Source organism: Diabrotica virgifera, chromosome 7 (genome assembly GCF_917563875.1).
Source record: "Diabrotica virgifera virgifera chromosome 7, PGI_DIABVI_V3a".
NCBI classification, from domain to species: domain Eukaryota; kingdom Metazoa; phylum Arthropoda; class Insecta; order Coleoptera; family Chrysomelidae; genus Diabrotica; species Diabrotica virgifera.
Window position 1 is genome coordinate 207,248,140 of NC_065449.1, and position 13,536 is coordinate 207,261,675.

The following is a 13,536-nucleotide window of genomic DNA, read 5'->3' on the forward strand; positions in this document are numbered from 1 at the left end:
TGAATTTTGAAGCAGTGCCCCACAACTATTCCATACGTCCAAATTGGCTTGAGTACGGCATTGTACGCTAGTAGTTTATTTCTCAACGAGAACTGGGACTTTCTTCCGAGTAACTAATAGTATTTTAATATGTGGTATCATTTTTTTTTCTTTTTTTCCATATATGAGTTTTCCAAGTGAGTCTTTTATTAATATGCAAGTACTTTAGAGTATCTACCGTTGGAAGGGGGCATTGTTGAGTAATATTTGAGGAAAATCGCTATGACATTAATTTAGTGAATACTATGTGGCTTGATTTAGATTGATTGAGTTTTATCTTCCACTTCTTAGTCCATTTCTGGACTTTATTTAAGTTTTCTTGGAGTTGTTCTGCTGCAACAACGGGATCTGAATATACCATCATTATTGCGGTATCGTCTGCAAATATGGCTGTATGTACTTTATTGTCAGTAGGCAAATCGGAGGAATATAGTAGATACAGAATTGGCCCAAGAACGCTACCTTGAGGAACGACGCTACCTTGAAGAACGCCTGCCTTTATGAGATGTAGACCGGATGCAAGTTCACATGTTTACTTTTTCAAACTACGTAAATATATCTATAGTTCTATAGTATTACAAAATTAACTTTTTCTGCAATGTCGCAATGTGTATTCTCAAATTAGTTTTCAAATGACCTTCTTATTCCTGCTTACTTAATAGGCTCGCGCTTGTTCCATCTTCGGATGTCCCCTGATTAGATATTCATGTCAGTGGCGGATCCGGGGGGGGGGCGATGGGGGCGATCGGCCCCCCCTCTCAACCCAAGTGATTTATTTTTTTTTTAACTTTTTTAAATAATATAAATATTACAAAAACATTCATTTATTTTTTCAAATGGATAATTATACATGTTTTAAAATTACAATATTATATGGATTATGAATTACATATAAATATATTTTATTAGTATGGGACTTGGCTAAAACGGGCCAGTGACGCCAGTGTATTTGGAAATGAGTAATTTATAATCCTTATAAATTATGAATTAAAAATTATCACAATAAGCATATATTTAAAAAAATATATGCAAATCGTTTGCAGATAACAGATTCACCGAAAATCTCTCGAAAATTGCGCGACTAGCAAAAACTATATTAATTCGCCGAAAATATAAATATGTTCACACGTCCATAGCTGACCACGAAAAAAGAGCACCCTTATTAATTATTAGTAATTAGTGTATTTTGGGTATTTGGGTATCGATGCAAGTAACATCTCTACATAATACTGATTCGTACAGATCTTAGTTTGTAAATTGTTAGCGTGATTAATAGTATTTTGAGTTTATTCTTCTTTTTTTATATTAATATACACAGTTTGTGATTTACGAAGAGTTATAAGATGTCAAATAAACGAAAGAAATCAGAAGCTTCTACCGAGAACTTAAAAAGTAAAAAATTCAAATGTCGCAATATAACTGATTATTTTTTTAAAAATCAACGTAATTTGCGTGATAATATTAATAGTAATGATGATAATAAATATGTACAAGGTACATCTTATCAGACAGATCATACTATGAGACCTACTGATCTTGGATCAAATTTAAGTTCTGAGAGCATTCAAAACAAGTCATGCGATTTTTCAGTGTGTCCGATACAAATCAACGATGATGCAGTGAATACCAATTCTACTTTCGAGAGTTTTATGGAAAAAGTACAAATGTATGTCTTGTATATTATATAAGTTTATTTTATATCACGTTTGACAGAAGTGAGTAAGTGAGTATTTCTCCACGAGTACGATAGATAGTCATTTATGTCGCGGGATGCAAGATGCAATCATCCACAATGATGGTAATAAATTAAATTTTAAACTTCATATGGGAAAGTACATCATGTGACACCTCATTTAAAAGCTTTTGAGATACTGATTACAAAAATGTATAGGCAATACTTGTGCAAAATGTCGGTCCAATGCTTTTTAAATGCATTCATTTTTTATGATTTTTAACACGTTGACAGACAGTACGTCAAATGTATAAGCAAGTGTTGTGACACTATATGTATTTTGCAAACTAGAATAGGGGAAAATGTAACGTCTATAGACGTTATGTCACATTATATCAATGGAAATTAGACGTCTATAGACGTTCTGTCCGCTAGCGTGCTAATTTCAAATATATCATTCAAAAGAAATTTTTGTTTATTCTAATGGACTTTCGGCCCTCGGTAATAATGTAATATTTTATTCTGCGTTTAAATTTTTCAAAGATTCTCGTATTAGTTTTCTCAGGATTCGAAAAAAAAATGAATGCGTTTAAAAATCATTTGACCAAAATTTTGCGCATGTATGTACGTATTATACATTTTTGTAATCGGTATTTCAAACGATTTGAAATGAGGTGTCACATGATTTACTTTCCCATTACGAAACAAAATTAAAAATATTTCGACATGAATTTTTTTGCCTTGAAAAAAGGAAAGTATTTTGATTTTTTGAAAATTACATTCGGTTAATTCATTATTACATTTCCGAAACTACTGTAAGTTGTTAACTTATAAAGTCTCATTTTGTAGGATTTTTAAATTTTAATGATAATTCACTACATACATTTATTTTTATTTCATCGACTTTATATATAGGGTGTCCCAACCCAAAAGTAGCGGAACCGTTGAATATTTCGCGAAATAAACATCGGATCGAAAAAATGAAAAATATGTGTTCAATAATTTCTAAAAATCTATCAAATGATGTCAAACACGACCCCCTGGAAGTGGGATGGGGGTAACTTTAAAATATTTAATGGAGACCCCAGTTTTAATGGCAGGTTTGGATTCCTTACGTAAAAGTAACGGGTTACGTACTTGACAACGGGTAGACCTAGAAATAGTACTATTGGGGGATGGCAGGAGACAAATTTAAATCAAAACGAAACCGTAGATTTTCTATTTTACTGATGCCATACTCTGTATTAGAGTACAAAGGCTCGATTCATACGGGTTCTCTGAACCATAAATTGGAATATTTTCCTAACGGTGCCTTTTCTTATGGTCATACCTGGGTTAAACAGAGAACTTGAATCTAGTCGACATTCATTTTACCTATTCCCCGTTAGAGGGCGTTCTAACCATACTGCGGTATAAGTAGTTTATTTTATAAAGAACTACGGACGTTTTGGTGAAAATTTGTTTTCTGCAGAGCCTCCTTGACAACGGGTAGACCTAGAAATAGTACTATCGGGGGATGGCAGGAGACAAATTTAAATCAAAACGAAACCGTAGATTTTCTATTTTACTAATGCCATACTCTGCATTACGAGTACAAAGACTCGATTCATACGGGTTCTCTGAACCGTAAATTGGAATATTTTCCTAACGGTGCCTTTTGGGTTAAACAAAGAACTTGAATCGAGTCGACATTCATTTCATTAAGCAACTTTTATTCGAGACATTTTTTAGAATTCTGGATAGATGGCGCTATAATTGGAAAAACGATTTATCGTGATACCATGGGTAATTTATAGAAATTGTTTAATATCTATAGAAACACACTCTCAAATGAAAAATCAAGAAACACAAGTTGAATATTTTTCAAAATCATATCGAATGCCACCAAACACGACACGGTGCCATTCGATAGGTTTTTGAAAAATATTTAACACGTGTTTTTTAGTTTTTCATTTGGAAGTGTATTTCTCGAGACAGACTGTTTCTATATTATTCTATTTCTATAGAATAGAAAAAATGTCTCGAATAAAAGTTGCTTACTTTTACGTAAGGAATCCAAATCTGCAATAAAAACTGGGGGTTTCCATTTACGATTTTAAATTGAGCCCCACCCCACCTCCAGGGGTTGGAGTAGGGGGTCGTATTTGGTGTCATTCGATAGATTTTTAAAAATTACTGAATAGGTATTTTTCAGTTCTTCGATCCGATTTTCATTTTAGTCAATCGCCCCCCCCCCTCTTAACGATGCTGGATCCGCCGCTGATTCATGTTGTCACTCCATCTCTTCCTTGGCCTTCCTGTACTCCTTCGGCCGTTTGGTGATCTATCTCGTGCTATCTTTACCAGTCTTCCTTCTTTCATTCTGCTTATACGGCTATACCATTCTTTTATTTTTTCAGTGTCCAGTCATTTATAGTCTCCATATTACAGCTTTGCCTGAGGTCTGTGCTACGTTGTCTATCCCATAATGATTTTCCTGTGATATCTCGTATTTTCATTTCACACGTTTCCATCAGTCTTTTTGTCCTTGTGGTGTCAGGTCTTGTTTCCGCAGTGTAAGTCATAATTGGCCTAACTACTGTCCTATAGATCTTGGCCTTTGTTTCTGTCCGCAGATGTGTGTTGCGCCAGATAGTGTGTTTAAGACATCCTGCTATTTGTTTACTTGTTGGACAACTTCCGCTTCTGTGTCTCCATAACTGTGCATTAGCACTCTCAGGTAGCTATTACTTCTTTCTTGCTGGATTATTTGCTGTCCACTTCCAGCTTGCACCTTATGGGATCTATAGAGATTACCATACTTTTTGTTTTATTTGGTGATATTATCATGTGGATCTTTCGTGTTGTTATATTAAAGTGATATAAAAGTCTCCGAAGGTCATCTTCACTCTCTGCAATAAGTGTGGCATTATCTGCATAGCATACTATAGAGATAATTTCTTCACCCATTATGTACCCTATACTCAGGTTTTTGACTTTATAAATAATTTCATCCATGATGAGATTAAACAGCAGCGGGCTCAATGAGTCTCCTTGACGTATACCTCTTTCCACTGGTATCGGCTGTGTTAGTTTGTTATTAATTCTGGCCTATATGCTATTCCTGCTGTATATGTTTTCGTAGTCTTGATAGCAACTGACGGTATGTTTCGATTATATAACAGGTGAATTACGTCATTCATCTCTACACGGGAATGCCTTTTGTAGATCTATGAAGCAACAGTAAGCCGGGACGTTTTATTCTACTGATTTTTCTCTGACTTGCCTGACGACAAAAACTGCATCGTTACAGGATCGTCCGGATCTAAAGCCTTGTTGTTCATCTGCTAGATCTATTTCGTTGGTGATTTTGTAGTCGAGGAAATGAAGCATTTTGGCTAGCAATTTTTTCGTCCAGCATGGATTTACTTGAAATTTTCACAGAAGGTAGGAAATAGTCCAAGGATTATTTTCTATATCATGCCGCTGTACGCTAAAACCTTAGGGGTGTTGCCACCCCATCTTGGGGGTGGGAATTTTTTATTACATTTTAACCATGTAAGTCGATGTAAAAAGTGATTCTATCTAAGAATGTTTTTTACATTTTCTTCGTAAAACTAATATTTTTCGAGTTATTCGTGGTTGAAAGTAACAGTTTTTCGACGGAAAAATCGACTTTTTTAAGAATAACTCGAAAAACATGCATTTAATCAAAAAAACTGTAGATATCAAAATTGTATCTTTTAGTAACACAAACCAAACGGTTTTTCTATATCATTTTTACGACCAATACAAACCGAGATACGGCATGTTAAAGGTTAGCTTTTTTCGTCAAATGCCAAATTTGAAATAATCAAAGCCAAATAACGGAAAAACTTTGCATTTTTCCAGGAAAACTTACATAATGTTTTTCAAGCATACAATAAGATCTTTCAAAAAAAAATAATAAAAAGGTTCTAGCATAAAAATTGAGCAACTTATGATAAAAAAAGTCGGTACTTGTTTTTCTCTACGAAAAAAACAGTGGAAACAACCCCCTAACTACCCTCGTAATTAAAAATTGGTCTTCGGCTTTCTGCAATTTCTTTTATATTTATATTATTAATACACCCAAGAAGATTGAACTATATAAAAGGCCTAATTATAGAAAAATTGGAGTTTAAAAAAAATTGATTTTTTGCAATTTCGCATTTTTTATGATTTTCTTCAAAATATCTCCGAAAATACTGGAGATAAAAAAATGATAGACTACTAAATTGTAACTTTTTTAATAATTAAAATTTCCTTATACATAGATTTTCATTACAGTGAATAGTAAGCAAGATATAGCTGTTTAAAACATTTATTTACGAGCAAATACCCCCTTATTCGAGCCCTTTAAACCCACCTCAATTAAAAATTAAGGGATCTTACGGAATTTAACTTACACAGTCTTATATCTCTTCAAAAATCCTACAAAACCATGATTGAAAAAACTTTTTATCGCCAAAAATGAAGGAGCTATGTTTATAAAACTAATTTTTTTTCAAAAAATTCGAATAGTCCCCTTATAGGGCATTTTCAATGTATATAATACCACAGAACCGGTTCGTATACTGGATGATGACTAAAAAACTATTTGTTTGTGAATTTTTACATTTGTGAATTCATATTTTTGTATTAATAAATGTTTTTGTAATTCTTTAATTCTACGTTTTTGTCTGTATAGATCTATTAAATTATCTTCTTAAAAATAATCAACGCCCTTGAGCATGATATAGAGTATGAAGTACAGGGTAAGAGGATCCTAACCCCAAATTTTTATGTAAGTTGATGCAAGCCGAAATTATTCTTTTAGGATAAGTAAATTTTTTATGTATAGCTCCAACAAGGGTGGTTTTAAGGGTTGAAATATTATGATATTATATCTTAAAGCATAAAAAAATCAATAGGTAACTAATAAGAAGCAAATATTGACAAATATTAAAGTTTAAAATGTTATTATATAATTTTTTACGATTAGGGGTGGTTTTCACCCCTAAAAACACAAAAGCGCACAACGGCTCAATATAGAAAATGAACTAGAGGGTGTAATGAGCCTAATCCCAAATTTTTGTACAAATCGATGCTGGACGAAAAAATTGCGAGGTTTTGCCATTTTTCCAGTTTCATTTCCTCGACGATTGGTGGTTATGACTTTTGTGGTCTATTTCAAAGCGGTAGTAAGCAGGTTTATTCCACTGTAGTTTTCGGGTACCGTTTTATCACCCTTTTTAAACATTAAAATTGTTGTACTAGTGCGCCAGCTATTAGGTATTGTATGTCCCGAAAGTTGTTCAGTTAATGTGTTTCCGCCACATTTCGTTTTTCGCCAATTTTGTCCGGTCCTGGAGATTTGCGGTTTTTCAGTTTTTCTAACGCATTAGTAATTTCCTTCGTTGTGAGGATTACATTTTCGGTTGTTATTTCTGGAGTTTCTGGTAAGGTCCAGAATTTCGGCCTGGTTTCTGGTAATGACAATGACCTGTTTGTGTAAACTACTTACAACAAATATCACACTTGTAAGACAGTTTTCCCAGTGTGCACTCTCAAATGACGTTTCAGATGATCTGGTCGAGTAAACTGCTTAAAACAAATTTCACACTTCTCAGGTTTTTCTCCTGTGTGCCCCCTCAAATGGAATTTCAAACTATTTGCTTGACTAAACTGCTTAAAACAAATTTCACACCTGTAAGGTTTTACACCAGTGTGCACTCTCAAATGTATTTTCAAACTACTTGCTTGACTAAACTGCTTGAAACAAATTTCACACTTGGAAGGCTTTTCTCCAGTGTGAACTTTCAAATGGAATTTTAAACTATTTGCTTGACTAAACCGCTTAAAGCAAATTTCACACCTGTGAGGCTTATCTCCAGTGTGCACTCTCAAATGACTTTTCAAATTTTTTGCTTGACTAAACTGCTTAAAACATATTTCACACTTGTTCAGCTTTTTTGGAGTGTGCGTCTTTATATGACGTTCCAAAACTTTGTTAAATTGCTTAAAACAAATTTTACATTTACAAATGGAATTTTTTGATGTTGATTCTTCAGTGTTTGCATCTATTTGTTGTTCTGTAGTGCATGCCAGTTCAGTTTTCATGAATTCCATTCCTTTCTGAGGAAATCCTAAAATAAAAATAAAAACTGTACATTTTTTTATGCTGAAATACAGGGCAAAACGAAAAGTAATACAATTGAGGAAGAATGAATATTAGAATAATAAATAAAACTACTACAAAGCCATTAAGTATACACGCCATTAAGGATACTGTGATTTTTTTAACCAATGATTAGAATCAGAAATATAGTGATATCAAGAATTTACGCTATTTGAAATGGGGAAAAGATATTGCCATAGTACTAATATTGCTAATACACTTTTATCGTATAGAAGAGTACGCCTATGTATTTCACAAAACGTGTTCCTATACCGTCTCTGACAGTATAAAAGACCGAACGGAAATTCATTAGTTCATTGTCTGTGTGATGAACGTTGAACGGATGAGAATTAACCATTCGAATAGTTGCGATGAACGTATTCCGAAGCTTTCCGAACTCCGGCGCGTTGAGCGAAGTCGAAGAATCCCTATCCTTCCCAACGACTATTTGTGCTGAACGTAGTTATCATTATATTTCTTTCCATCAACCGCGTTGAGCCAGATATCTCTTTTTGTATACATTTATTTCGTCTTCTTCTTTTGCCCTTTAATTCGTCCAATTCTGAACATAGGCTTCCCCCAGTTTCCTCCATTCGCTTCTGTTTAGTGCTTTCTGTTTAGAGTGCGTTCCTCCTATCTTTTTAATGTCGTCTCCCCATCTCATCTGGGGTCGTCCTCTTGCTCTCTTTCCTGTCCATGATCTCCATTGTTGTATCGTGCTATTCCACCTATTGTCCGTTTGTCTAGCGTTATGACCTGCGAAGCTCCATTTTAGCCTGGTTATATGTTGACCTGCGTCTTTGACTTTTGTTCTATTTCTGACCCAGTTGTTTTGCTTTTTGTCTGTCAATTTTACTCCTAACATTGCTCTCTCCATGGCTCTTTGTGTCTTTATTATTTTATCCATGTTTGCCTTGGTCAAGGTCCATGTTTGGCATGCGTATGTGAGAATTGGGAGTATGCACTGGTCAAACACTCTTGTTTTTAAGTATTGTTGTATTTTTTTATTCTTTAGGACCCATTTTAATTTTCCAAATCCTGCCCAGGCTAATCTGACCCTTCTTTTTACCTCCGCTGTTTCGTTTTCCTTATTTATTTTTATAATCTGTCCCAAATATATATAATCATTAACCGCTTCTATTGTGGTGTCGTTTAGTATTACGTTTCTATTGTCTTGTGTGTTTGTCATTGTTTTTGTTTTGGCAAAATTCATTTTTAGACCTATTTGTTCGGATTCATTTGCTAGTTCGGTTAGCATGGTTTGCAGTTCTTCAAAACTTGATGCTATGACTACTACATCGTCTGCATATCTTAGGTGGTTTAGTTTCTTTCCATTTATGTTTATTCCCATGTTTGTCCATTCCATTGTTTTGAAAACATCTTCCAGTGCTAATGTAAATAGTTTAGGAGAAATAACATCTCCCTGTCGCACTCCTCTGTTAATTGGTATGGGTTTTGTGGTTTCTTCCAATTGTACTGTCATTGATGCTTTCTTATATATATTATGTATTAGTTTATGTATATAATTTATTTCGTATTGAGCAATAAATGCAACTCATAATTAATTCTGTGAATCGTCGGTTTATTTTTCATATATCGAATATCGTCACACTAACCTTCCGAGGTTTTCGAAAGCCCTTTATGTATAGGGCATAATTATATTTAAATAACGAAACTAATAATTAACGATAATTATCTTTTCTTTTGTATACTTAGTTCAAAATAAATGTCTTAACAAACACGAATCTTGTCTCAGACTGAATTTATTATCTGAGGTTTATTATCACAACCAGAAAAATGCTTGTGATTAGGTATGCCATATACGATTATAAGAGGTGTGGTAGAAAAGTGCAGTCTCTGGCATAGGTTATACCTAATATTACAATAAGGGCCGATTTCTCATATCGAGTTCAACTCCAGTTTAACCCGAACTTTTAGTGAACGTCAGTTTGAAGTCAAAATCGTCTTTCTTAATTCACGTTCAACCCATGGCAGTTTAAACTAAGTTCAGCTTGAACGCTGAAATTCGGGCGGTCAAACCCAGTTGATTATTTCAAGGATTACGCATGCGTTGTATCGGGCTTTTCGTCGATTGTAATTTGTTTCTTTCATGTTATATAATCCGCGTATAATATTAATATACACTCATTATACGACATATGACAGAAGCTCGAAACAAATGACTGTAAATGAAAAGCCCTATAATTGCAACTTAACATGAAACGCTGTCATAAGATACATATAACCTACTATATTATGTATATTAAGCATAAAGATAAATGATAACATTATTGTTGTTTTTATTACATTTATTTATAATTATTAAAATGACTGTTTGACTATAAATACTTAAATTTAGCTTTATTAGAAACAGCATAAAAAAGGTCATCCAAAATGGCGATAGTTTTTTACCTTTGCCATCTATTGACATTTCTCGAAAGGTGTAGAACGTGAACTGACAATGAGAAATGCATTTCCAAACAAAACCGAAGGATGAACGTCAGTCAACTGAACCATTGATTAACGCAGGAATGAGAAATCGACCCTAATTGTTTAATAAGAGATCCATTAACAAATATTTAATTTTTTTGGTTATATTGAGCAACTTGTGCAACAAATGAATCATTTTTAAGTGTTTACTTTCTGACTTGCATTTGATCAAATGCTTCTAAATTGTAAAAAAAACCTCATGTAGATTCTAAAAACATCAATTATGGATAACAAACAATTGAGTCTTGTTGCATTAAAGTTTATTAAATCTGCAATTTCACATGTTTACTTTTTCAAACTACTTAATTCCATAGTATTTGACAAAATTAACTGTTTCTGCAGTGTGTATTGTCAAATGACCTGTTTGTGTAAATTCTTCTTCTTGTTGTAGTGCCTAACCGTTTCTTATGTTGGCTACCATCATGGCAATCTGTACTTTGCACACTGCTGCTCTAAAAAGATTTGTGGTTGTTGTGTTGAACCACGTACGTAGATTCTTCAGCCAGGAAATCCTTCCGCCTTCCTTCCACTTTTCCTTGCAAGATTAGTTGCAGGAGTCCATGTCTTTCGCTGTTCCTCATGAAGTGACCGAGGTATTCGATTTTGGCTGCTTTTATTGTGGTTAACAGCTCTTTTTCTTTTTGCATTCTCAGCAAAACACCCTCATTAGTAACGTAGCTTCAGGATTCTACGATAAATCCACATTTCAAAAGCCTCAATTTTCTTGCAGGTGGCGTCTGTGAGAGTCCACGACTCAACTCCTTACAACAGTATAGGAAAGATATAACATCGTAGTAACCTGACTTTTATGGGTATGGATAAATCATGACATTTGAATAACTTAGTCATTTTTTGAAATGCAGATATTGCTTTCTCTATCCTACATTTTTTAATTTCTATGGAATGGTCCCAGTTTTCATTGACGTTCGTACCAAGGTAGGTGTATGTTTTTAATCTTTCTATTTGTTGACCGTTCACACGGATTCGTCCAAATTGTTGTTCCTTGTCCGTATCTATGGCTGACTTCCGTGATTCTGTTTTATTAATTTCTGGAAGGCTTCAGAACTGTCAGCGAATACCACCGTGCCGTCTGCGTACCTTACGTTATTGATACATTCTCCGTTAATTCTAATTCTTCTTCAAAATCATCCACTGCTTCTTGAAAGATTTGCTCAGAGTAGATTTTAAACAGCAGTGGTGATATTATATATCCGCCCTGACGAACCCCACGTTAGATTTTGATATCCTCGGATTCTCCTGCCTCTGTCCGGATAGATGATGTTTGATTCCAGTACAGATTGCTGATAATTCTTAAATCACAGGTGTTTATTAAAATATTGATTAGTATCTCCATCAGCTTGTGCTTTACTGTATCGAACGCTTTATGGTAATCAATGAAGCATGCATAAATATCGCAAGTTACGTCTCTACATCGTTGAAATAGCACTTGTATACTAAAGAGAGCCTCTCTCGTACCCACTGCATTCCGAAAACCGAACTGTGTACGGCTGATTTTTTCTTCGCAGTCTATATATCCTTTGATGTATAATTTTTAGAAATAATTTTAAAATATGGCTCATAAACTGATGGTTCAGAAATCACTGCAGGATACGGATTTTGTTTTCTTTGGTAAAGCAAAAGACGTCGTGTGTAAATTACTTACCACAAATTTCACACTTGTAAGCCAGTTTTCCCAGTGTGCACTCTCAAATGACGTTTCAAATGGTATGGTCTAGTAAACTGCTTAAAACAAATATCACACTTATCAGGTTTATCGCCAGTGTGCCATCTCAAATGATATTTCAAAGAGTGTGCATGACTAAACTGCTTAAAACAAATTTCACACTTGTGAGGCTTTTCTCCAGTGTGTACTCTCAAATGTGCTTTCAAACTATTTGCTTGACTAAATTGTTTTAAACAAATTTCGCACTTATAAGGCGTTTCTCCAGTGTGCAATCTTAAATGTCTATTTAAATTAACTTTGTGAGAAAACTGCTTAAAACAAATTTCACACTTGTAAGGCTTTTCTCCAGTGTGAACTTTCATATATGGAAATTGCTTTTATCAGTGAACTGCTTAAAGCAAATTTCACACTTGTGAGGCTTTTCTCCACTGTGTACTCTCAAATGTGCTTTCAAACTATTTGCTTGACTAAACTGCTTTAAACAAATTTCACACTTGTAAAGCTTTTCTGCAGTGTGCGTCTTTATATGACGTTCCAAAGAACCTGCTTTGTTAAATTGCTTAAAACAAATTTTACATTTACAAATAGAATTTTTTGATGTTGTTTCTTCAGTGTTTGCACTTATTATTTGTTGTTCTGTAGCGCATGCAAGTTCAGTTTTCATGATTTCCATTCCGTTCTTAAGGAATCCTAAAATAAAAACAAAAACTGTAAATTCTTTTATGCAGAAACCACAGGGTAAAACAGAAAGTAATAAAATTGAGGACGAATGAATATAATAATAAATTAAACTTAACCATACTAAAACGACACTATGATTTTCTTATCCAATGATTAGAATCAGAAATGTAGTGATATTAAGAACTTACGCTAACGGAAAGGGGAAAAGGATATTGCAATAGTACTAATATTGCTAATATACTAAATGACGATAATATTTATCGTTTAGAGGACGCCTATGTATTCCACAAAAAGTGTTCTTATACCGTCTCTGACAGCATGAAAGACCGAACAAAAATTCATTAGTTTATTCTGTGTACTGAACGGACGATAACTAACCATTCGAATAGGTGCGATGAAACCTTCCGAACCCCGTCGATTTGGCGTGTTGAGCGAAATCGACGATTTCCTATCCTTCCCAATGACTATGTGTGCTGAACTTGGTTATCATTATCTTTCTTTCCATCTGGCGCGTTGAACCAAATATCTCCTTCCCCATATTTCGTATTGAGATATAAATGCGACTCCTAATTAAGAGCCCACGCGAACTGCAGTTTTTATCGGCTTCTTAATCAGTACAGAGAGGCATGCATATGCGCACATTACACCGATTCAGTATCGGCCGATAAAAAAGTTTGATGGGCTCCCCGATTGCCTTCAAGCTAATTTGTCGGCCAACAGTTTAATCAGTGTTGGCTAACTAGGACTTGCGCACACACGACGATTGCTTATCGACCGATAGTTCAATTCTTTCCTAGTTTTGGTGTCCAATAC

At 34.3% G+C, this 13,536-nt stretch overlaps 1 protein-coding gene across 6 annotated transcripts in view; it reads right to left on the bottom strand.

The window, feature by feature from the left end:
• LOC114326241 (zinc finger protein 239-like) overlaps positions 1-13,536 on the bottom strand; it is an 88,615-nt gene that overhangs the window by 19,241 nt on the left and 55,838 nt on the right. The window contains exons 3-4 of one of the 6 annotated variants that reach the window (XR_007699295.1): positions 12,022-12,732; positions 7,742-7,836 (exon numbers count right to left, since the gene is read on the bottom strand). The exons of 1 other annotated variant lie outside the window; for it this stretch is intronic. Coding sequence is in view for 2 of the 5 variants with exons in the window: in XM_050655864.1 (XP_050511821.1) it covers positions 7,223-7,836 (614 nt within the window). In the remaining 3 variants the exon portion in view is untranslated. Of the gene's footprint in view, positions 1-847; positions 7,837-10,603; positions 10,628-12,021; positions 12,733-13,536 lie in introns of those variants that run through there. 4 more of the 6 variants (XM_050655865.1, XM_050655864.1, XR_007699294.1 and 1 more) reach the window with 4 other exon arrangements.